Source organism: Xenopus laevis, chromosome 3L (genome assembly GCF_017654675.1).
Source record: "Xenopus laevis strain J_2021 chromosome 3L, Xenopus_laevis_v10.1, whole genome shotgun sequence".
Lineage (NCBI taxonomy): Eukaryota > Metazoa > Chordata > Amphibia > Anura > Pipidae > Xenopus > Xenopus laevis.
This window is the reverse complement of record NC_054375.1, coordinates 124,029,204-124,055,294: the sequence shown is the minus strand read 5'-3', so window position 1 is coordinate 124,055,294 and position 26,091 is coordinate 124,029,204. Positions and strand designations below refer to the sequence as shown.

At 39.3% G+C, this 26,091-nt stretch overlaps 2 protein-coding genes across 4 annotated transcripts in view; one reads left to right on the top strand and one right to left on the bottom strand.

Moving 5' to 3' along the window:
* iqch.L (IQ motif containing H L homeolog) overlaps positions 1–3,714 on the bottom strand; it is a 67,386-nt gene extending 63,672 nt beyond the window's left edge. Inside the window, exons 1-2 of one of the 2 annotated variants that reach the window (XM_018253307.2) lie at positions 3,579–3,714; positions 123–245 (exon numbers count right to left, since the gene is read on the bottom strand). In XM_018253307.2, the coding sequence (XP_018108796.1) occupies positions 123–245; positions 3,579–3,629 (174 nt within the window). In that variant the 5' untranslated portion in view covers positions 3,630–3,714. Of the gene's footprint in view, positions 1–122; positions 246–3,079; positions 3,132–3,578 lie in introns of those variants that run through there. The other variant, XM_018253310.2, reaches the window with a different exon arrangement.
* Positions 3,715–3,753: 39 nt separating this feature from the next.
* aagab.L (alpha and gamma adaptin binding protein L homeolog) lies at positions 3,754–20,215 on the top strand. 2 transcript variants are annotated; one of them, XM_018253312.2, is made up of 10 exons: positions 3,754–3,911; positions 10,552–10,742; positions 13,378–13,474; positions 14,087–14,176; positions 14,258–14,341; positions 15,909–15,985; positions 18,238–18,325; positions 18,496–18,600; positions 19,590–19,639; positions 19,953–20,215. In XM_018253312.2, the coding sequence occupies exons 1-10, from the start codon at positions 3,794–3,796 to the stop codon at positions 20,028–20,030; spliced, it is 978 nt and encodes a 325-aa protein (XP_018108801.1). In that variant the 5' UTR covers positions 3,754–3,793; the 3' UTR covers positions 20,031–20,215. The 2 variants fall into 2 exon arrangements, with proteins under 2 accessions (XP_018108801.1, XP_018108800.1); XM_018253311.2 differs by having other exon boundaries at positions 18,235–18,325.
* The last annotated feature ends 5,876 nt before the right edge of the window (positions 20,216–26,091 follow it).

Here is a 26,091-nt window from a genome sequence, read left to right as displayed (position 1 = left end):
AATTAAAATCATCCCCTCACCCAAAGCGAGAACCATCTGAAAAGTATTATTCCAATTATTACGCACAAATACATATTTGTTTAATTAGCTGAATGTCTCCTGGAATATATTTTCTTTCTTACCCTCAATCCGACCTCTGTTCTTTGAATTGCGGCCTCCAAATCCTGAATATCCACACCCTCTCCATCCTCCCCGAGGCTAGTGTTAGTCAGTTTCCTTTTCAAGTGTTCCAGATCATCTTGAACCTAAAGGCACACAAAGTCATAACATATTATTCAAATATCCTATGTCCTGTTCCTGATGTTACAAAGCTCAACAGATGCCAACATTAAATAATTCTCTGCTTTTACAATAAATAAGCTTTAAGCCCATCTCAGTCAGTCTGTTATGAGGAAAAACACACCCATTTGCATCATAAGCCAAATATCCCCTAAAGCATAGGTTACTCAGGGGCAAAGTCTGGGGGCCGGTCCCTTAGAGACGTGGCATGATGTTTATTTCCCACACCAAGAACACAAAAGAAAGGCTGATGGATAATAAAAGGATGGGTGAACCCAAAAAGTCTGAAAAGCACCAGTCTAATCACAGTATATAGCGAATTAGGTTACTCTTAGAGGCACATTTAACTAAGGTCGAATTTCGAATTCATGTGAGTTTTTAAAAACTCCCATAAACTCCCATGAAATTGAAATTCGACCAATCTAAATTTTTTAAAAATAGACTCTCCAAAACTCAGGTGAATAGGATCAACCCTGAAAACTCAAACTGAATTTTTTTTTGTGTTTTAAAAACTCAAATGTCAGGAAGGCTGTAAACAACTCCAAATTGGTCCTAGAACGTCCCCCATTGACTAAAACAGAAATTTGGGAGGTTTTAGGTGGCGAATAGTCGAATTTGAGCTATTAAAGGGCCAAAGTATGCTAAATCTCGAAAATTTTATTTGAATTTTTAAAAAAACTCAAATCGAATTTTAACAATTCCCTAGTGGAATTTGATAGTTTTGGCCATTTTCGAATTTTCAAATTGACCCATGATAAATATTCCACCTAATGTCTAAATTAAACCTGCCCAACTGCTAATTTATGCAGAGGAATGCAAAAAATAAACATCTGAAGCCTCACCAATTTTCCTGAAAAGGAGAAATAAATTCCTTCCTGACTCCAAGGTGGCAATCGGACCAGTCCCTGGATCAACTTGGACTATGAGCTATCTTCCATAACCCTGTATTCCCTCACTTGCTAAAAAGCCATCCAAACCCTTCTTAAAGCTATTTAATCTATCAGCCAGTACAATTGATTCAGGGAGAGAATTTCACATCTTCACAGCTCTCACTGTAAAAAACTGATTCCGAATATTTAGCCGGAACCTCCTTTCTTTTAATTGGAATGGGTGCCCTTGTGTCTGCTGGAAGGACCTACTGGTAAATGAAGCATTAGAGTTTATTACATCTTCATTCGAGGAATGGGACCTGTTATGCAAATGCTTGGGACCTGGGGGTTTCTGTTTTCCGTAGTTTGGATCTTCAAGTCTACTAGAAAATCATGTAAACATTAAATATACCCTTTAGGCTGGTTTTGCCTCCAATTCATTATATCATAGTTTGGATCAATTACAAGGTACTGTTTAATTATAAAAGAGAAAAAGGAAATCATCAAAAAGTTGGATTATTTTTTAGATAAACTGAGAGCCTTTCTGTAATTCAGAAATTTCTGGATATTGGGTAGCTGGATAATGAGCCCCACACTTGTATATCATCCCCTTGTATATTTATACATAATTCTCATATCTCCTCTTAAGCACCTCTTCTACAGCATAAACAACCCCAACCTGACCAGTCTTTCTACATAACTAAGACTTTCCATAAATTTTACCAGCTTAGCTGCCATTCTAATACAGTAATAACCTGTTTGGGCACTTGAGGCCAAAACTGCACATCGTATTCCTGACTGTGACTAAGTGAAATTTTCTCTTTAGTTTTGTTCTTTAAACATAAAGGTTGGTCATACACAGCCATATCCTGGTGTTCAGTCTCTCAGTTAAAGGGATTGTTCACCTTTAAATTAACTTTTATTATGATGTAGAGAGTGATATTCTGAGATCATTTGCAATTGGTTTTAATTTTTTATTATTTGTAGTTTTCGAGTTATTTAGTTTTTTATTCAGCAGCTCTTCAGTTTGCAATTTCAGCAATCTGGTTGCTATGGTCCACATGGCCCTAGCAACCATGCACTGATTTGAATAAGAGACTGGAATATGAATAGGAGAGGGACTTAACAGAAAGATGAGGAATAAAAAGTAGCAATAACAATACATTTGTAGCCTTACAGCGTGTTTGTTTTAGATGGGGTCAGTGACCCCCATTTGAAAGCTGGAAAGAGTCAGAAGAAGAAGGCAAATAATTAAAAAATTATAAAAAAAATATATAATGAAAACCAATTGAAAAGTTGCCAAGAATTGGCCATTCTATAACATACTAAAAGTTAACTTAAAGGTGAACCACCCCTTTTTTTTGTGCTTGAGAATTCATGCAGAAATGGGGCACACCCATGTCTTCCCAGCAGGTCACGCACATACTATCATGGGTTACAGTGGATGACAGAGCAACACATCAGTGCAGAATTTTCATTCATTGGGGTGATAAACTATAACTAGAAAGGACAAAGCTTCAATATAAGAACTCATGATAAAAGTTAGGATGTCAACTTCCCTAAACCAAATAGCTTTCAAATAAAGCTGATATCAGCGTGTAAGTAACATAGTAATATAGTAAGTTAGGTTGTTAGGTTAAAGGGGTAGTTTACCTTTAAATTAAATGCTAGTATGATGTAGAGAGGGATATTCTGAGAGTGGTTTTAATTTTTTTTAATTAAATTGGTTTTAATTTTTTATTTTTTTGTGGTTTTTCTTTAGTTATTTAGCTTTTTATTCAGCAGCTCTCCAGTTTGCAATTTCAGCCATCTGGTTGCTAGTGTCCAAATTACCCTAGCAACCATGCACTGATTTGAAAGCGACTAGGATAGGGACTGAATAGAAAGATGAGTAATAAAAAGCAGCAATAACTATAAATGTGTAGCCTTACCGAGCATTTGTTTCTTATTATGGGGTCAGTAACCCCCATTTGAAAGCTGGAAAGAGTCAGAAGAAGGAGGCAAATAATTGAAAAACTAGAAAAAACAAGAAAAAAATTAAGGCCAATTGAAAAGTTGGTTAGAATACTATACTATAATTTAAATTAATTGAAATTAAAGGTGAACCACCACATGAGTGTTCCAAGGGGCAGGGCTGGAGGATGATTAGGGGTATCACATGAGTGATAGTATATGGGATGGGTGTGGGCTTGGGGTAACTCTGTGGATGAAGGAGTGACCTGCTGTAGCCAGGCTGCTAATGTGCTGAGGATAAAGCAGAAGTAAACATTGCCCAAGACTCTATTATACCTCTATGCCATTTACAGAGCATGCGCAGTGTGATCTAATCTTGAACTAAAGTGCCCCAGAATTATCTCAGGAAATGTCATACAGACAAAACACACATCTCTCAATATAGAGTCCGGGCTAAGTAAGCTTACAGTCACTTACCTGAACCAGGAGGCGACCCACGGGGTCAGAGCCCCGGGACATTCCAGCCATTATGCCTTTCCCGTGCAGTCAGAGCCAAGTTAGGTTACCATGACAACGAGACGCGCTCCGGACTATACCAATGAAAAAGAAGGCAGGGAGGAACAAGGCTCCTCCTTCAACTGAGATGCCTGGCGGAAGTGAAACAATGGCCTGGTGGAAGTCGGAAGGTAGCCATGGGGAAGTGGGGCAAAGAGAAGGGCGGAAGCTGTAGGAGAGCAGAGATGGCCACCCTTCCCTGTGTGCTGCTGACGAGCTGCGCTCCTGGAATCAGCGAAGAAGAGCTGGTCGCACGTAAGAGCTCAGATAAAATTCTTAAAATGTATAAGGAGTACTCAGCAGATGTGGGATAGGGAACCATAGTGATAAAACGCTGGGTAGGGACGGGCATCTGTATCATATTCTCACTCATCTTGTGCCTTACACCTGCAGGCTCTGGGGCACTGCTCCTCTAATTGATATGGGTAACACCCCATCCCTGGGTTTATAAAAAGCATATAGCTGATATATCTAGTAGAATACACATAGACATATAGCTGATATATCTAGTAGAATACACACAGACATATAGCTGATATATCTAGTAGAATACACATAGACATATAGCTGATATATCTAGTAGAATACACATAGACATATAGCTGATATATCTAGTAGAATACACACAGACATATAGCTGATATATCTAGTAGAATACACACAGACATATAGCTGATATATCTAGTAGAATACACATAGACATATAGGTGATATATCTAGTAGAATACACACAGACATATAGCTGATATATCTAGTAGAATACACATAGACATATAGGTGATATATCTAGTAGAATACACAGACATATAGCTGATATATCTAGCAGAATACACATAGACATATAGCTGATATATCTAGTAGAATACACAGACATATAGCTGATATATCTAGTAGAATACACATAGACATATAGCTGATATATCTAGTAGAATACACAGACATATAGCTGATATATCTAGTAGAATACACATAGACATATAGCTGATATATCTAGTAGAATACACATAGACATATAGCTGATATATCTAGTAGAATACACATAGACATATAGCTGATATATCTAGTAGAATACACATAGACATATAGCTGATATATCTAGTAGAATACACATAGACATATAGCTGATATATCTAGTAGAATACATAGACATATAGCTGATATATCTAGTAGAATACACATAGACATATAGGTGATATATCTAGTAGAATACACAGACATATAGCTGATATATCTAGTAGAATACACATAGACATATAGCTGATATATCTAGTAGAATACACATAGACATATAGCTGATATATCTAGTAGAATACACAGACATATAGCTGATATATCTAGTAGAATACACATAGACATATAGCTGATATATCTAGTAGAATACACACAGACATATAGCTGATATATCTAGTAGAATACACATAGACATATAGCTGATATATCTAGTAGAATACACATAGACATATAGCTGATATTATGCTCAGATAAGCTGCATAGCTGTTTGTGTAGCAGAAATTGAATGCCATATCAGCTTGGGCCGCAGCCTGCACAAATTCTCCCAGCATGCCAAAGCTCATTAGTAGGGGATTCCAACTGATAGTCACCCTTCTTTAATCTCACCTCAAGTTTTTGAGGGCACAAAGAGATCCCAGTTAAAACTATTTTCCTTTTTTTTTACTGAGGGATAATATGATATGTGAGGTGTATGGATGTCTGCACAACCCTAGTGCATTTAATAAGTCCCGTTGGACTGTACATTACCCATATATACAGTATTTTGGGAGATGAGCTTTTGCTAAGCGGTTAGTCTGCACCAGCTTGCCTACTTGGACACGGCCTGGACTGGAAATCTATGGATTCTGGCAAATTTCAGAGGGAAGATGTCATAGACACTCCCTGTTTATTGGGCCTGTTGAGAACTGTTTGGGCCTCTGTGTACCTGAAGTGCCAGGGCCTATATTGAATCTGAGTCAGGACATTCAAATTGACCAAGGTCTCAATGGCCACTTCCTGGGCCTTGACTTGGGTGAGACCACAATGACTCTGAATAGCATTAGCAAAAGTGAGATCAGGCAACAGCCTTTATGGAATGTTGGGAAATAGCAGAACATTATTCTAATATATTATATATTCAGTTGTCAAGGTTTGCAGGCAATACACTACTGCATGTCAGTTCTGCTGATTGAATCAACAGAAAGTTGTTTTATTTTGTTTTTTTTCTTTAAAAATGCCCCTTCCAGCACTAGGCTGCCTGCACCAGAAGGGAGCTTCCAGTGTGAGTGGCCATGTTGTGTAGCATGCGCATAATGAGCTTCTGACGTAGGCGTCTCTCAATCTGATGTCACACATATGTGCATAAAGAGTGAGTTTAGGAGTACTAGGACAAAAAAAATATAAAATACCTTTATCAACTGTAACACAAGATATGTAGTATATCTATTAACCTTTATGAAACGTGGGATACAGTCCATGGTTGTACAGTGCGCCCTCTAAAAAATCAAATGCGCAGACATATTTATCAAATTACATCCAAAAGTCTCTAAACATTTTTTACATTGTAATGGAGGAGACCTGTCTTTCTTACACATACAGGGAATAGATAGTATAGGAAAACTAAACTAATAAAATTACTACAAACAGAAGTAAAATGGATATTTTATTCAGATACACTTGAGCCAAATGTACTAAACATCAAATGGGATGTTAATTGCTTTATATAGATGGCTAATATCAAATCCAAATAAAAGCAAATAATGAATTCATCCACTTCATAGTGTAGAATAAATATATACAAAAAACTGCTTTTATTAAAAGTTCAGGTAGAAAAAGGTTTTAAAGTAAAATTGATGCAAAATGGAATATTTCATATTTAAAATGTAATAGAAAAAATGATAGCGTTACAAAGAGAGACAAAGATACAAAAACGGAAAATAAATAGATTGTACTAATGGCATGGGTTATAAGAAAGTCTAAATTAAGAGTAAAAAACAAATGTCACATCTTAAAAGAAACAGATAAGAATAAAGATACAATTGTAACAAACATTAAAAATATCTACAGGAAATGAGCGATAAGATGTAACGATAAAAAGGAAACAAAATGCCAAAGTCTCTGATCGTTCGAATAGCAGCTTATATCTCACCTGGTCAAGGCCTGGAAAGCTGACTGGGCATAGTGTATACCTACCCAGGTACTAAAGCCTTTAGTACCTGGGTACTAAAGGCAGATCTCTGTCCATTTGAATAGCAGTAAGAGAAGAATTTTTGAATTTTTAGCACTTTTAATGCTTGTGCTTGAAACCTCTTCGTAATTATTTGTCATTTTCAAAGCACATTGAGTTAAAGGAGGTATTAACCCAAAAATACAATTTTCCTAATGAAAGAAAATGTAATTCTAAGCAACTTTTCAGTATACGTTTATTAAACATTTTCCAGGGTGCCATAGTATGAAATGGCAACTTATTCATGTTGATGTTGTGGGATTTAAAGGGTTTCTAATATAATGAAAGAGTGTGTGTGTGTTAAGTGTGCCGCCCAATGCTTATTTCTCACCCTCCTGGGTTCCTCACACAAGCAGTGCTTAGGAGGCACATGTTCAAAGCACATTCCTGGGATAACATTTGTTTTGGAGGAGCAGTCTGTCTGAAAAGGCAACTCTGTTTTATGACTGTCTGAGTGGACTGTACAGTTCTCTCCTTTCGAAATGCTAGGAGAAAACTTATAGAAGAAGCTGTGTTAAAGGGGTTGTTCACCTTTAAATTAACTTTTAGGATGATTCATTTTGATTATTTATGTTTTTTTGTTATTTAGCTTTTTATTCAGCAACTCTCCAGTTTTCATTTTCCGCAATCTGGTTGCTAGGGACCAAATTCCCCTAGCAACCATGTATTGATTTGAATAAGAGACTGGAATATGAATAGGAGAGGCCTGAATAGAAAGAGGAGTAATACAAAGTTGCAATAACAATACATTTGTTTTAGATGGGGTCTGTGACCCCCATTTGAAAGCTGGAAAGAGTCAGAAGAAGAAGGCAAATAATTAAAAATCGATAAAAACAAAAATAATGAAACGTTTTGTAGTAATGACCATTCTATAACATACTAAAAGTTAACTTAAATTAAAGGTGAACCACCCCTCTAAGTATGGGTGCAATGGAAGTGAGCCCCAAATACACAGAATAGCTTGTGTTTGCCCCTGCAGATCTGCTCCCTAGAATTCCACATAGGAGGCTGCTTCCTGTGTATGAGTTTTGTAACTAGTGTGAGGATGAAAGGGAAAAATGGATAATACACAAAGTTATTTATAAGCAGCATTTCCCTTTTTCCTTTATATTCTCTGACCATGTGCATCTGACTTGTGTGACCATTTAAAAGAAGCCAGCTGATTAGCACATGTGTAGAAGCAGCCAAGGCTGACTTCTACTACGTTTGCAAATTCAGACTCACTTTGGGGAGTGGTGGCAGTGAATAAACCTTCCCCTGTTCTTTAATGAATACATATTGGAAAGTTTAGAATTTTCTTTCATGAGACAAAATGTTGTTTTGGGGTTTAAATTCCCCTTAAATGTATCCTTGCTCAATTCCAATTAGCCATGCTGTCTGCTGCTTTAACTGGCTACAAATTGCTTTCATTGATTCTTACAGGCATACATTCATTGTGCTCGCTCAGTTGCCTTTTCTTTGAGAGGATTGACAAGAAAAAGCAGAATAACTTTGGGGGAAAGGTTTTAAGGTTTACCTTTACATTATCTGTTAGTATGCGCTAATTCCCCAACCTTTTTTTACCTGTCCGTAATATTCGCATGTAAAAAGAGTTGGGGAGCAACACAAGCATAAGAAATGTTCCTGGGTGGTGCAAAATAAAGGCTGTGATTGACTATTGGTAGCCTCTATGTGGACTGGCAACCTACAGGAGGCTCTGGTTTTTATGCAACCAAAACTTGCCTGGAATTCAAAATTAAGCACAGGTCATTGGGAGCAACAGCCAAGGGGTTGGTGAGACAGTGATATTTTGAGATAGGTCTTCATTTTCTGTTTTTAATTTTTTGTTTAGCTCTCCAGTTTGGAATTTCAGCAGCTATCTGGTTGCTATGGTCCAATTTACCCTAGCAACTAGGCAGTGGTTTAAATTGGCGACTGGAGTATAAATTAAGTGTTAAGTAGCATTTTTGGCTGCTGGGATCAGTGACCTTCCTTTGAATGCTGGAAAGAGGCAGAAATGTTGTTTTGAATTCTATTTCTTTTCATATCAGCCTCCACCTTTCCTACTATCAGGAGGGTGGGAATTAGGTTTAGGACTGCCCTTCATTCAAAAACACACTCCCTACTGTAATGTATGTTTACTAACATTAGAGATAAATATCTGGAGAGATTTCTGGAGATGTTGCCCATAGCAACCAATTAGAGCTTTGCTTTTGTTTTCTAATTTATATGCCTAGTACAGAGATCTTATATAAGGAAATCGAGTTTAAGTTCTATGCGGTACAACGCACAATCTCTGCCCCATAGAGCTTACACTCTAAGTGACTTCAATCAGGACTGACTTCTTTACTATTTAGCTTGTGTGTGTTTTAAGGTTATAGACCCAAAGTTAGTAGCAGCTTCACAGCAGAGGAAGTGACTTGTCCTGCAAATGTATCACTTTTAACAGGCATTTCTTTTAGTGGTAATGTATCTACAGAAATGCTTAAATATATATTCACTTTTAGTATGATGTAGAGTGTAATAGTCTGAGACAGTTTGCACTTGGTTTTCTTTTTGTATTATTAGTGGTTTTTGAGTAATTTAGCTTTTTGTTCAGCAGCTTTGCAGTTTCAGCAATCCAGTTGCTAGGGTCCAAATTACCCTAGAGACCATGCATTATTATAAATAATAACTGGAATATGAATAGGAGAGGCCATGAATAGAAAGATAAGTAATAAAAAATAGCAATAGCTATGATTTTGTAGCCTTACGGAGCATTTGTATTTTAGATGGGGTCAGTGACCCCCATTTGAAAGCTGGAAAGAGTCAGAAGAAGAAGGCAAGTAATTCAAAACTTATAGAAAAAGAACAAACGAAAGCCAATTGAAAAGTTGCTTAGAACTGTCCATCCTACAACATACTAAAAGTTAACTTTAAGGTGAACCACCCCCTTTAAGCATAACACATGGTGCTGAGTTCACTAATTAAAATGACAGGTCTGACATTTCTGTGAAATCCTTAGGTCAAAATTTATTGTAGCAATTAGGGATGCACCAAATCCAGGATTCGGTTCGGGATTCGGCCAAGATTTTCAGCAGGATTCGGATTCGGCCGAATCCTTCTGCCAGGCCGAATCCTAATTTGCATATGCAAATTAGGGGTGGAGTGGAAAATCACATGACTTTTTGTCACAAAACAAGGAAGTAAAAAATGTTTTCCCCTTTCCATCCCTAATTTGCATATGCAAATTAGGATTCGGTTCGATATTTGGCCGAATCCAAAATAGTTGTGCATCCCTAGTAGCAATGCACAGTATCATTTGTTGGAAGTTTATAAATATAGGATATCAATAATAAGCAGTATGGCAGCTCCAACTTATATGAATACATCCAGTATTGTTGTGGGGAAGGCCATATAAGATCTCCAGTACTCAAGGCATAACATAAGGGTATCAGGTGTGACATATGAGAATATTTTAGAGAGAGTATATAAATGAAAGGGGCATGAGAGATAGTTGATAATGCTCCGCCTACTGCATGTTATAAAGAGGTTACTGCAGAGTTGTGTGACGTACAGAAGGTGGAGGACTGTAACCATTGGCCTTTATACAAGTCAAGTAACTCCCAGACTCTGATATAGGTGTGTGCATCTTGTATATGTAACGGATGTGCTGTGTCTCAGTCACTCCTTGAATCCACTTGTGTTTGTTTTATACAGAAATTATTGGCAAAGAGGAGTTTCCTGGCAGCACACAAGGAGACAAGGCGGTGAAGCAGTACCCATGGAGGATAGATAACAAGTACTACTGTGCTGATGTGAATATCTGTGTGGTGCCCAGCACAACCCATGTCACTGCACAAATAGCTGAGACAGTCCAGGCCTTCATTGTCTACTTTGACAGCAAAACGGTAAGTGTAATTGCTCATCTGCTGTGACTGATCTTTTGCACTAATTAGTGAACTGAGTTTCCTCATCACACTGAACACAGTCCCCATATTCACACGTTTGTAACAGTAAATTATACTTTTGTATGCCATTTTTATTGTATGTATCATTTACTGTTCCAAACAAATGTTTGAATATGGGAACTGTGTTCAGCACAGAAACCTGAAAGAAAGTAAAGTCATCCATCCATGTAAAAAAATATCCATTAGCTTGGCAAGCTCACCATACAAGTGGTATGTGCCTGGGCTGACCTTCCAGGTAGTTCCCTTTCCTTCAGCATAAACACTGACTTGTATCAGTCAGGGAAGCTAAGGATGGAGAGCAGACAAACGATGGGGTTCGGTAGAATCCCTCCCTCCCTCTACTGAAACATAGAATTGGGGGTTTGTAGTAGGGCACGTGTTGCACCAGGGATGTGCTGTATTAGAGGTATTTATCTAGACAGTTCTGGGTGTATGACAGCCACAACATGTCACCCCATTACTTTGCTTCATTGCAGCAGCAGAAGGGAAGCTCTGTCCAACAACTCAGTGCACCCCCTATTTAAGTGAGATCTGCCCCATCTGTTTGATGTTTTCATACTCCGGTACTGGGTGTTACCTGGTTTAAAGGGGATACTCACTTTGCAATTTGCAATTGGTTTTCATTTTTTATAATTTGTATTTTCTGAGTTATTTAGCTTTTTATTCAGCAGCTCTCCAGTTTGCAGTTCCGGTACCTGGTTGCTGGGGTCCATATGACCTAAGCAGCCATACATTGATTTGAATAAGAAGCTGGAATATGAATAGAAAGATGAGTAATGAAAAGTAGCAATAACAATACATTTGTAGCCTTAAAGAGCATTTGTTTTTAGATGGGGGTCAGTGACCCCCATTTGAAAGCTGGAGTCCGAAGAAGAAATGAAGACCAAATGAAAAGTTGCTTAGAATTAACCATTCAATAACATTATGAAAGTTAACGGCGAACCATCCCTTTAAGGGCAATGGCACAAGGTAAAATCTAGGGCCTGACAAGTGAAGATTATTAGATGGTGTGTGGGTGCAAATTCAGGGACTTTGGTGCTTCCTCTGGGCTTCTAAAAATCATGGGTGCCTAAAGACTGGATAAATAAGGCGTTTGATCCTTCTTACTGTGCATATCCAAAAAAATATTTCTTTAGGTGAGACAGTCCCTGTGAGTAAGGAGATCTTCATATCCAAACCTTTGAATCAAACTAATTGCAGCCCATACCCTTGCCTTGAATTACCGCATCCACAGTTTCACAGATCAGCTCAGCTCAACAGAGAGAATGGCACTACTATGGCTAACTATAAAGCAAATCCAACACCCACCCAGATAGGGGGAGAAGCCACACAGATGGCAGATGAAGTCCTGGGCACTCAGTGGCCTTGTATTTGCCTTGTACTTGCTTTAATCAGACTTAGGAAGGGCCAGTGTCTGTACAATAAATACAGCAGAATACAGGAAGGTAGATTTAATGGGCAAGAACTTCCTGAGCAAATAGCTTCACAGTCAATTCATATGGATTGCGCAACTAACAGGGACCGGATTTATGTGTTTTCTACGAAACCAGAGGGACATTAAATCTACTGATGTGACTCAGAATGCTGGAAAAGATTCAGGTTGCTGAAAGTTCAGATGATTAAGTGCTGATTAAGACAGTTTGGATATCCAGTATTGGATTGCTTCAAATCTGTATTTCATTAATGAGTGTTCTGATTAACATGACGGCCACTGTTGATTCAGTGAATTGTTACTTGTCCCAAAAGGTATTTCGGCATCTTCATCTAAAAGGAATCCAATTCTCAGCAGCAGTGCAAAGTAAAAACATGGCCTTAACCTATAGTATGTTTAGTGCATGCCTTGGAGCTACCATATTGCTTGCCTGTTATGTCTTGCCTGGATATGTTATCCATAGCCTTTTACAGAATTGTACAATTAATGTTTCATTGTGCAGCTGTGGTATTTATAATGCTTATGCCAAGACAAAAGCAAACTAGTAAATGATGCCCTCTTTATACTAAGGGGCCAATTCATTAACTTCGAGTGAAGGAATAGAAGAAAAAAAAACTTCGAATTTCGAAGTGTTTTTTTGGCTACTTCGACCTTCGACTACGAGTTCGAATAGAAGGATTCAAACTAAAAATCGTTCGACTATTCGACCATTCGATAGTCGAAGTACTGTCTCTTTAAGAAAAAACTTCAACCCCCTAGTTCGCCACCTAAAAGCTACCAAACCCAATGTTAGCCTAATGGGAAGGTCCCCATAGGCTTGGCTACGTTTTTTTGGTCGAAGGATAATCCTTCGATCGTTGGATTAAATCCTTTGAATCGTTTGATTCGAAGGATTTAATCGTTCGATCGCATGATTATTCTTACGATCGTTCGATCGCAGTATTTGCGCAAAATCCTTCCCAGTCAAATATCGAGGGTTAATTAACCCTCGATATTCGACCCTTGATGAATTTGCTCCTAAGTGATTATAAATATAGGAAAACCCCTATTTATAACGAAGGAAGACTGTGATACACTGTCTGTTTCTAACAACTATGTATTGCCTATGAATGCTGCACAGACTAAAATATCAATCTTGTTTAGAAACTGGGTCTGGAGAAGGTGTCTGCGTGGCTCCCACTGTTGGAAGACTGGGTGCTGGATGTGATGATCCTGGTGTGCGACCGCGTATCAGACGATGGTAAGAGTTTGTATTGGATCCCCTTCATGGTGGTCTGGCCTTTACAGGAAAGAGTTCTATAGTACTAATGACTCACGTTCCATTATTAGAAACAAATGTTTAGAAGAAAGGTTCAAATCCCGTTTATTTTCACTTCGAGTGATGAACATTGTATGCAAAGAACATTCCCATTCTGTGCAATTGCACTTATGTTCCAGGCTAGATAGCTATAAAACAGCACCCCTAGTGGTCAGAAATGCTAGATTGTGCTTCTGCAATAGATGTCATTTTAGAATTATGTGAGCAGAGAGGAGCAAGGCTGCACACACACCAGAGTGGATATTCTATAGTCACATAATCTGTCTTGTACTTCACTGAATACAAAAGAATAGTGAGACAATATAAATTCCCAGGGTTGAGCAAGAACAGTAGAAAAGGCAAAAAACAAACAAAAACAGTGCTACTTCTCCAAATGCAAGCCCATTGATGTTGTACTGGGCTTCCAACTAAAGCCCTGTTGGCTGGATGTATTTTCATGGCCCACTGCCCCTCCTAGGGGTTCCATGCATGCCATGTTTAGACTGAGCAATACATTGGTGCAGCTGAGTATATATGTGGGTGTTTGATTGGCAGGAGTGAACCGCCAGACAGCACAGGAGTGGTGCATCAAGCACGGATTTGAGTTGGTGGAACTGAACCCCGAGGACCTGCCAGATGAAGACGGTAAAGTAACATTTGCTTAGTATTAGGTATTTGGTATTTAGCCGAATTCAGGGAACTAATTGTACGATTCCTCTCGCGCAGATGATTTCCCAGAATCCACTGGTGTTGCTCGCATTGTCCAGGCCTTGAATGCCAATGTGTGGTCTAATGTGGAAATGAAGAGTGGTGAGTGACTGAAGGAAAGCACACGAAGAGGCTGCTATTGTTTTCAGGATATGATTAGATAGGACTGATGCACACGCTGTCATGTAAAGCAGAACTTAAACCTGTGTACCCATGTGAAAGAATAAACTAGGTCATCAGTTTCTTTAATGGGTTGTTCACCTTTAAATTAGTATGATGTAGAGGGCGATAGTCTGAGACAATTTGCAATTAGTTTTCATTTTTTATTATTTGGGGTTTATGAGTTGTTTTTATTCAGCAGCTCTCCAGTTTGCAAGTTTAGCAATCTGGTTGCTAGGGTCCAAATTACCCTAGCAAACATGCATTGACTTGAATAAGAGACTGGGATATAAAAAGAAGTGGGCCTGAATAGAAAGATTAGTAATAAAACGTAGCAATACAAATACATTTGTAGCCTTACGGAGCATTTGTTTTAGATGGGGTCAGTGACCCCCATTTGAAATCTGGAAAGAGTCCCTAGAAGAAGGCAAATAATTAAAGAGTTATAAAAAAAATGATAATGAAGACTAATTGCAAAGTTGCTAGGAAATGGGCATTCTATAACATACTAAAAGTTAACTTAAAGGTGAACCACCCTTTTAACTGCATTTATAACATCTGTATGTTCCAAGAAGGTTTTGCTATTGGGCACCGATAAATAATGGTAGTTCAAGTCACTGGAAACATTTCATTTATGCATCAATTAAATGGGAATTACCTCAGCTAAGGACCCCTTTGGCCCATTGAGAATTTACCTACAGTCTAGGATTGTGCTGCTTAATACTGTACAGCTATATGAGGGCTTTCAAGACCTCCACAAACAGGTAAGAAGCCGCTCCCCTTTTATTGGGCTAATGATTTTAGAAGTTGCATCAGATACCTATAAAGGAAGGTTACAGACTGCAGTACCATCCTTCTTAAAGGGATTCTCTCATGATTTTTATGATGTATTTTTTTATTTCTAAATGACACTGTTTACAATGCATATAATTCACTCTACAATATAAAATTTCATTCCTGAACCAGCAAGTGTATTTTATTTTAGTTGTAATACTGTATTGGTGTGTAGGCGCCATCTCAGGTAATTTTGCCTGGTCATGTGCTTTCAGAAAGAGCCAGTGCTGCACTGTGGAACTGCTTTCTGGCAGGCTGTTGTTTCTCCTACTTAACATAACTGAATGTGTCACAGTGGGACCTGGATTTTACTATTGAGTGCTGTTCTTAGATCTACCAGGCAGCTGTTATCTTGTGTTAGGGAGTTGCTATCTGGTTACCTTCCCATTTGTTCTGTTGTTTGGCTGCTGGGGGAGGTGGGGGGTGATATCACTTGCAGTACAGCAGTAAAGAGTGACTGAAGTTTATCAGAGCACAAGTCACATGACTGGGGGCAGCTGGGAAACTGAATTTGTCTAGCCCCCTGTCAGTTTTCCCCTTTAAAGGCTTGACACGTTACAGGCTGGGCTCTGAGGACTTCCAGTTCTCCCTCTAGCATCAACTCTTTGCTTGCATTTCAGACGTTCAGTATCTTGCTGACACACTGAGTGGTAACTGAGTCTCCGTGTTATTCCAGAACAAGCCTTCGGGATCTTCAGCTCATTGGCTGCAGTGAATCACACCCCTGAGACCAGCGACGATCTGCAGGGAGATGTGAGTGGCATCTTGTGTCTGTCTGGGAGATCACCATAGAGGAAGCACTGGGGCATAAAACTGACCCCACTTCACAATCCATCTTTTTCCTTGCCTCCTGATTATCTGTTCTTTCTGGGCCATTATTCTTAGCTTAGTTGTGACTGCACCTCAGCACCCACCCACTCACTCAACTATAGCCATGATTAAAGTATACAAAGGAACAAACACAGCCGTATATTGTGTAGAGCAGGGGTCCCCAACCTTTTCTACCCGTGAGCCACATTCAAATGTAAAAAGAGTTGGGAAGCAACACAAGCATGAAAAAGGCCCTTGGGATGCCAAATACATGTGGTCATTTACTAATTGGTAGCCCCTATGTGGACTGGCAGCCTACAAGAGGCTCTACTTGGCAATATACTTCGTTTTTATTAAATTAAAACTTGCCTCCAAGCCTGGAATTCAAAAATAAGCCCCTGCTTTGAGGCCACTGGGAGCAACATCCAAGGGATTGGTGAGCAACATGTTACTCACGAGCTACTGGTTGGGGATCACTGGTGTAGATGGATAAGTACATTCCATAATGCCGATATTGTATAAATCCTACCCTAGCAACCATATTGCTGAAATCGCAAGCTGGAGAGCTGCTGAATAAAAAGCTAAATAACTCAAAAACCACAAATAATGAAAATGAAAACCAACTGCAAATTCACTCAGAATATCACTCTCTACGTCATACTAAAACTTAAAGGTGAACAACCTCTTTAAGGCAGATGGCCAAGAAGCTAATTAAAATGCATATATTAAGCAACAATTAAGTCTTTATTTTGTTGAATAATGTTCAATCAATGTAAATGTATTGAGATTGCTCCGCTGAGCAGTTTTAGTTTTTAGTGGTTTCTAAATTATTGGCAGTTTTAGCCCATGTCAGACTACTAATAGCAGGAAGGCCGTTCAGCAGCTCTCTATAAAGTAGTAGTAAACCCTAAAAATGAATATGGCTAAAATTGCATATTTTATATACTGAACGTATTGCACCACGTATTGCACCAGCATAAAGTTTCAGCTTGTCAATAGCAGCAATGATCCAGGACTTCAAACTATCACAGGGGGTCACCATCTTGGAAAGTGTCTGTGACACTCACATGATCAGTGGGCTCTGAGCAGCTGTTGAGAAGCTAAGCTTAGGGGTCGTCACTAATTATCAAGCAGAAAATGAGGTTGTCCTGTAATATAAACTGATGCTACAGGGCTGATTATTAAATTCTTATGCTAATTGCACTGGTTTCTGTGCTGCCATGTAATAATTATCTGTATTAATTACTAATCAGCCTTATATTGTGACATTTCTATTCTATGTGTACTGTATATTGTGAGTGGTCCCCTAAGCTCAGTAAGTGACAGCAGCACAGAGCATGTGCAGTGAATTCAGCAGAAAAGAAGATGGGGAGCTACTGGGGCATCTTTGGAGATACAGATCTACTAAAGAGCTGTGGTTGGTACAGAAGCCCAAAACATAATGTACAACATTTCTAGCTGCTTCTTTAGTGAAGCTTTACTTCTCCTTTAAAGGTCAGATTCATTGTTGAGCCAAAAGCCTCAACACAAATGTATTTCCACGCTGCTGTCACCTGCCAATTGTTGACATGTACAGAGTTTAATGCACAGCCTTGATCTCTTCTGACCCTTAAACATTCAATTACTGGTTAGAAGAGAAATATCAGCTCCTTCTCTCTCTCCACCTAAAGGGGACAATATAAGTACTAGAATACTGTCTGATCATTGCTGCAAACATTGACAGACACATGTCATTTGTGAGTAGCAATTCCTTCCCCTCAGTCTCTTTCCAGACCTAAAAGTGAGAAGTATATAGTGAATAAAGTACCCCCTTTTGTAAAATATAGGGATATTATAAGTTACAGAGGAGTTTCATGACCATATAAAAACACGAGGCCGAAGGCCGAGTGTTTTTATACAGGTCATGGAACTCCGAGGTAACTTCTAATATCCTCATATTTTACAACTGTGGGTACTTTATTTATTATAATACACAAATTTCAATGAGTCATGTGACAGAAATTACATCAGAACTCACCGTTTATAACTGATGACATCAGAACTCACCGTTTATAAGGTTATAATTTACAGGATATTCATGGCTTTTGTGTATTATAAGGAAATATATCTCTCTTGCTGGGTATTACATCTGCTAGTGCTGTGTCTTGTGCTCAGGTGAAACCAGATGCAGAGTAATACCCTGTTCTTACCAGCAGGCTCCTGCGCCCAGTGAAGGGACTGTAGATCAGTGCAGAGGAGAGGACTCTGGAAACCCCCGGGAATCACAAGCTGATACCATAGTAGGTAGGTATAATAGGTATGTGCTCAGCGTTCTCCTGCAAGTACGGGGTCAAGTCTGAAGACCTGCAGCATCTGACTTTATGGGTTAACAATAACAGGACTAGGCCTCTGGAATCATTTTATATGTAAATACTGTGACTTTCCCTCCTGCATGGTAACTTCTTCTCCACTAGATCCAATGCTGGACCTGGACATTCGAGAGCTCGCCAGTCTCACCTCGGGGGAGGGAGACATAGAAAACTTCAGCCGGCTTTTTACCAAACTGCAGGAGATGAAAGGTAACCAGTAAATACGATTATATGGTTTACAGTTGGCTTTTTATATGAGAAGATGAACACAGGATTGTGGCTCCAACTAAAGACCATAAGGGCAGAGGCAACTTGGGGCGGCTTAGTCTCCCGAAGAAGAAACAATTTGTCGCTGGACGACTAATCTCCCGATAGCAGCGTGTGTCTTTGCCCTTAATGAAAGAGATGCAGCAAATCTATCAAAAAACTTAAAGGGGAACAAAAAAAAAGGAAAATTTCATAAAAGTTTCATATTGAAATAAGAAACTTTCTAAATACAGTAAAAACCCCTATTTTACATTTTTTGGGGGACCAGAGAATGTAAAAATGAAATGTAAAATCAGGGGAAAAAATATATTCTGTATTGGTGCACCCACAAAATAAAATTAAGTCAATTCAGGAAATGTAGCATTGAGGTTTTACTGTATAATCCGTTCAAAATTCTGTACCTCTTCATTATTTCTTTCTTGGCATCTGTCTCACTTCGTTCTCTCTTCATGCAGGAGTCGGGTGTCAGATTTTGACTCATAGATCCAATATATCTTTTTCTAGTATTTCTAGTATTTGCATCAGAATTTACTCAAAGTATTGCTTCCAGCACAAACAAAATCTAAAAAAAAAATAATGGACTTCAGCACAAACCCTGCATGTGAAGAGACAGGATTGCTGGTCGTTTTAAAAGAGTGAGCTTTAATACATCAACTAGATAAAAGGAGCCCCCCTCCCCCTGCCAAAGGCTATATTAGATCTGTCATTCAAAATCAGATTCCCAATTCCTGCATGAAGGGAAGAGAGTGAAGAGTAACTTTTTAATTCATTATATTTAGAGAATGTCTTATTTCAGTAGGATGAAGCTTATACTAAATTTTCATTAACGTGATAGTCCCCCCTTAAGACAGAATTTCATTGAGTCTTGTATTAAAAATAGCAGGGGGGCGGGTTGATAATCTGCTTGTGATGCTCATTTGCTTTTCCTCTAGATAAAGCTGCCACTTTACCTCATGAACAGAGAAAACTGCATGCAGAAAAGGTAAGACCCATTTGTTTTTTATTGGCTCAATGATGTGAGACTGACAGTAAAATATTAATGGGGTTATGTAATAAAAGGCACTAAGTTTGCCCAGGAGCACTAATCCATTGCAACCAATCAGCAGGAAGCATTTACTGGTCACCTGTTTAAAATCAATCCTCTTATTTGTTCCTGTTGGTTACTGCTCCTGGGCAAACTTAGTGCCTTTTATTACATATGGGGGTAAATGTATTGAGTTCAATAATGAAGAACAGTATCTGTGCCTGTCTTGTGCCAGAGAGTGCTACTAACTGGTTCTTTTGCCCCGTTTCAGGTTGCCAAAGCTTTCTGGATGGCGATTGGAGGAGACCAGGATGAGATTGAAGGTCTTTCTTCTGGTGACGAGAGCTGAGAGCCAATAAGAGTGGAGCATGAAGACCACTGTCCTGGTTTAGTCAGGCTTCCATCCTCCGTTCTACCTGCAGTGCTGGCCGGACTCCATAATGTTTCCACTTAGTAGTTACTTGTCAGTGATTGTTTGCTTGTATATTTATTAGAGGATGACAGATCTAAATAAAATATTTTATATTCATTAAAGCTACAGGTTTTGATATTTGCAAGACACACATGCATTTTAATCCCAATGAATCGTTATGGATGCATGTCTGCGCAAAAACTGAAGCCTTGTCTCTTTAGCTCTAAACAAAGGGATGGGAACCATTAATGTAATTCTAATGTTGCCATTGATTAAAAGTAGTTTCTGTCCTGGTGACTCTGACTGTTGAAACAATGTAGCAGAAGCAGCCGATTAACAGATTATAAAGAAGCATGTGAGGCTGACTCCTGCTACTTTGTTTCAATAGACCGAGCCAGCGGTGCCTAAAGGAATGGACAAGAGTTTTCAGTGGCAGAAACATTTACTTTCATTGGGGGTGACTGTGTTGTTGGCTGGGAGTTTTACAGCTCCACCGTAGGGGGCGAAATGCTCACTTTAAATAGGAATCCCTTGGTCAAGAGACAGGCACATATCACTCTAAAGTGCAGCACTGAGCAGTGTCAAGTGGTAAGTCCTTGTTATTTACCTGCACTGTATTAAAGTGGTCCTGTCACCCAGACACACAAATCTGTATAATAAAAGTCCTTTTCAAATGAAATATGAAATCCAATTTCTATTTTTTATTAAAGCATTCATAGCTGTTGTAAGCTCATTTAAAAATCTCAGCTGTCAATCAAATATTGTCTGCCACTCCTCTATGCCATGGGTATAGAGGCGGGGCAGATAATTACTTTCACTTTCCATTCAGCACTTCCTAGATGTCACTGCTTTCCCCACATTCCCCCGTTCTCTTTACCATTTAATTGTGTAACCAGGGCATGGGAATGGACAGCAGGTCCCCCATTCTGGTGCACAAACAAGATTCTGAGATGATACAAGGCTTGTCTTAATAACAGTGTCCACAGAATGGCTCCTGCCTGCTTGCTGTAATTATGAATTCCCAGACTAAAGGAAACAAGATTCAAATAATTTATATAGTGTAATTAAAGTTCATTTTGCTTGACTAATGTGATAAAATAGGATTTTGAATAATTTTTTTGGGTGACGGGTCTAAATTTGTGGTGCCAATTTGTTTGATTGCTAACTTTGGGCCCCCATTCCTCTTTGCTACTAAAAACATCAACTCGGGGTTTAGTCCAACAAATACCACACCCCTATATTCTATGAAAGCCACAGGGACTATTCCGGTCCAGGACAATTTTTAGTGAAAAGGTGCATTAGCCACGAGTCTGGGATTAGCAATCATAATCACAGGGGGGTCCTGTAGTGTAAGGGTTTTTATATAATGGTTTTTATAATGACGGCAGACAGACCTGGTTGATACTAATGGTGGGTAAGAAATCACTGGCACTCAAAGGGCAGGTGCAAGCAGGGACAATCCCTTGCGTTTATTATCAGAAAATGCCGAAACGTTGCATTTTCTGATAATAAACGCAAGGGATAGTCCCTGCTTGCACCTGCCCTTTGAGTGCCAGTGATTTCTTACCCATTTGCTGTTGGAGGGTGCCGACCCCTTCGTCACTGTGCACCGGGCAATCAACACATAGGCCAGGGAGTGCGAGAAGAGCTTTTCATCTGAACATGATACTAATGATGGCCATACACTGAGAGATCCGCTCCTATGTTGCCAAACGAGCGGCTCTCTCCACAATATCAAATTCAAATTACTTACACTCACATTCAAGGCCCTTAATAATGAAACCCCTCCCTATATTTCATCTCTAATCTCCAAATACTCTCCTTCATGAAACCTACGCTCTGCTTCTGATCTTCGCCTCACTTCTCCTCTGATCACTTCTGCCCATTCTCGTCTACAAGACTTCTCTCTGGCTTCTGCTTTTCTCTGGAACTCTCTGCCACAAGCTGTCAGACTTTCTCCTTCTTTCCAAACTTTCAAGCGCTCCTTAAAGACCCACCTGTTTAAAGAGGCCTATTCGATGTACCTTAATTAATCATTGCTGTATCAAAAATGACAACGTGTTTATATAATCCTAATGTCTCAATTGTACCCTAACCTTTAGTTTGTAAACTCTTATCTCTAGGTCCTTCTAACCCTATTGTATTCTGTAATCCTTGTTTGTTATCCACCATTTATTCCCTGTTTGCTATATCTGCAGTAAAGCACTGCGTATCTTGACAGCGCTATATAAATAAATGATGATGATATGCCCACCTCGAAGTGGCTGATATCGTGCTGATCCAATCGTGGGCCCTAGGGCTCAATGATCGGATCATATAGAAGGGTAACGGGCGGTCGGATTGGGGGACCGCATTAACTAACAGATGTGGCCATTATCCGACGGGATTTTTAGTCCTGTCCGATCTACATCTTGCTGACTTCCCAGATTGATATTGGCCAGATATCAATCGGGGAAGCCCGTCAGAGGGCCCCATACCCGGGCCAATAAGCTGCCGACTCGCTCTGACTGCAGCTTTCATCTGCCCATGTATGGCCACCTTAAATTCTTGCTGATCTGAAACTAGAGGTCTCCTCTGCTAACTATTGCCCATGTCAGCATTCGGGGGTTACAGATCGATTCAGCTCTTGGGGTTCATTTATCAACTCCTTTCAAATTTACCTGTGGGCGGTAACTTATAGCAACCAATCAGTGATTGGCTTTTTCCAGCCAGCTGCAGGTAGAACAATGCATGCAACAATTTGATTGGTTGCCATGGGTTACTGGCTGCAGGCAAATTTGCCCAGAGTTGATAAATGATTCCCCCTTGACCATAACACAAAATCTCAACTTTGGGTTAGTAGCTTCACCTAGGACCCATGAGCCGGTGCTAAGAATTTAGATAATTGCTTCATTATTGGGAGCCTGAAGGTTATACACCAAAGCTTGTTGAATTGATAAAGAACTGGCTGTAAATCCTTCATATTAAGTAAATCTACTTAGTTTAATTATTACAGGCATGGGATCTGTTATCCGGAAACCCATTATCCAGAAGGCTCCAAATTACAGAAAGACCGTCTCCTTTTATATATTAAATTTTTAAAACCAAATTTTTACGAATTATTTTCTTTTTCTCTGTGGTTATAAAACAGTACCTTGCAATTCATCCTTATTGGAAGCAAAACCAGGCTATTGGGTTTAATGTTAACATGATTTTCTAGTAGACTTAATGTATGCAGATCCAAATTATGGAAAGATCCTTTATCTGGAAACCCCCAGGTCCCAAGCATTCTGGATAACAGGTCCCATACCTGTACTTGTGTGTAAGTTATTACTCACTAGCAGTTCTTCAGAAGGCTTATTCATTGATCCTGTGGATTTGTATTAATATTAATGAATAAAATTATTCATATTAATAAAGGTTCATCCCATTATTACAACAAATGATTTGCGCTTTCCTTGTCCTTCAATTGTATTGTTTCATTTCTTTCCAAACCATAAAACAGAATCCAGCCTCTCAAATCTTTACTAAAACAGAACTCCACTAGCATTAAAAGAACTAAGCTGGGGAAATAAATAAATCAAAAGGTTGGAGGGGGAAGAGAGGATGTGGCCCCTAAAGAAACTGTGTTATTGGGTTAATAAAAGCACTAGTAACAAGCCACAGCCATGTGTATGTTTATAAATGGAATCTGTTATCTATTAGTACAAAATGAGCTATTGGAAAGAATGATATCACCTCGGTACATTTCATTACTAAATCCACAGAGATCAGCTCACTTTATTTACGAGTTTTGGGTTTTTTCCCCTTACTTCACTTAGTTGGAGCCATCAATGTCTGATAATCCATTTTGGGGGGAATAGGATCCAACATTTTCCACAACGGAGGTCCCAGTCTTTGGTGCTTGTAGTTCTATCCACATGTTGTTCCCAACCGTATGATGTCACTGGAAACAGAACCGTTCTAGATGCTTAAATGCGATTCCAGCCTGACTCTTCCTCTGGCACGTCCGGCTCCAGCTCTGGACACATCGCATTATTACAATATACTTGGAAGCAGAGAATGGAAATGGTTCAGCGGACTCCATTTAAAAGGTAAATATACAATATTATGTTTAACCAGTCACATCCCCGATGGTACATTGCCCAGACCCAGATTGGCTGACCTGTAACCAAGTGTGCAGTAAGGCTGACAGTTTAACTAGACTTCCAGCAGATATGGATGTGACTGCAGGCTGGGCAAGTTATGTAACCCTCTCTAATTGGATTGGGGTTCTAAATGGTGTGCCCCAGGGTTCTGTTTTGGGTCTATTGTGGGTGGGCATTGTAAGATATATAGGCCCAAATTCACTAAAGGACAAAGCGCCTAACGCTTGCGTTTATTCGCTAGCGTAGTGCATTTTCATTAATTCGCCAATTCACTAAGGACGCTGGCGTAAAATCGCTAGTGTTACTTCACACCCTTACACCTGGCGAATTTGCGCAACGGATGTAACTACGCAAATTCACTAAAGTGCGCATTTTTCAGAACGCTACCTTTTACGCCAGACTTCCTTCGCCACCTCAGACCAGGCGAAGTGCAATAGAGTAGATAGAATTTTTTTTAACTTATTGGAAGCAATCCCTAAGTCCCAAAAAACGCTGGCGTTTTTTCTTTTTTTATGGGTGATAGGCTGAAAAAGATCGAAATTTTTTTTGGGGCTCCCCTCCTTCCCCCCTACATTTCCTAACTCATGGCAACTTAACTATACAGTGGGCACATGTGGGCAAATTAAGCATCGCTAGCGTAACTTCGCTTTGCTTGGCGAATTAACGCCAGCGCAACTTCGCAACTTTACGCCTCCCCTGAGCGCAACTTCAGATTTTAGTGAATTTGTGTAGCGCTGGCGAAAATACGCCTGGCGACGTGCGGCGAAACGGACGCTGGCACAACTACGAATCTTAGTGAATTTGCCCCTCAGTGAATAAAGTACCCCCTCTTGTAAACTATATGGATATTATAAGTCACCGAGGAGTTTCATGACCATATAAAAGCAGGAGGCCGAGTGCTTTTGTACAGGTCATGGAACTCTGAGGTTACTTCTAATATCCTCATATTTTCCAGGATATTCATGGCTTTTGTGTATTAAATATGTAAAAATACACAAAAACCATGAATATCTTGTAAAGTATATCCTTATAAATGGGGACTAGTGATGTCATCAGTTATAAACGGTGAGTAGTGATGTCATTTCTGTCACAAGACTCACCGAAACTTGTGTATTATAATAAATAAAGTGTATAAAAAATATATGAGGATATTAGAAGTTACCTCGGAGTTCCATGACCCGTATATAAACACTGGGCAACTGGGTAAGGCAACACAAGTATTGTTACTGCTACTGCTTTTATTACTCATCTTTCTATTCAGGTCGCCTGAAGAAGAGGCTTCTGTCGCTGGGCGTCTATTCTCCCCCAATCTGAGCGTGTGTCTCTGCCCTAATGTGTATACAGATAAATGGTACATGGAATAAGAGATAAATAATGACATGAAGCCAAGTAAACTGGAAAGGCCTTTGGAGGATTTATTTACATTCACAAATAAAACTTTACATGACTAGTAAAGAAAGAGAAGTAAGAGAAAGTGACAGTTTGGGCAGTGTAACTATTGACATTCTAATCAGAGAGACAGAAAACGAGGTACCTTGCTTTCTCTATATTGTACAAGATTAGTAAAATGGAGGAAACATATTTTAGGGGTGTAAGTGAATGAAGACTGAATGTTAAGTACATAGGTGAAGCCGCGAACACCGAGGCACTGTAATGCTCTAAAATGCTGTAAGAAAAGGGCACATGCTAAAACTGAAATGCATACACTGACAGAAGAAATGAAAGGAAGTGGAGGACATATAAAAATATAACTCATTTTGTTACAAAAAAAATCTGTTCTTTTCCATGCTACAAACAGGAGCCCACTGTTCCATATATGCTACGTGTACCCTGGAGCCAGCCTGATGTCAATTTGCCAACTAACAACACTG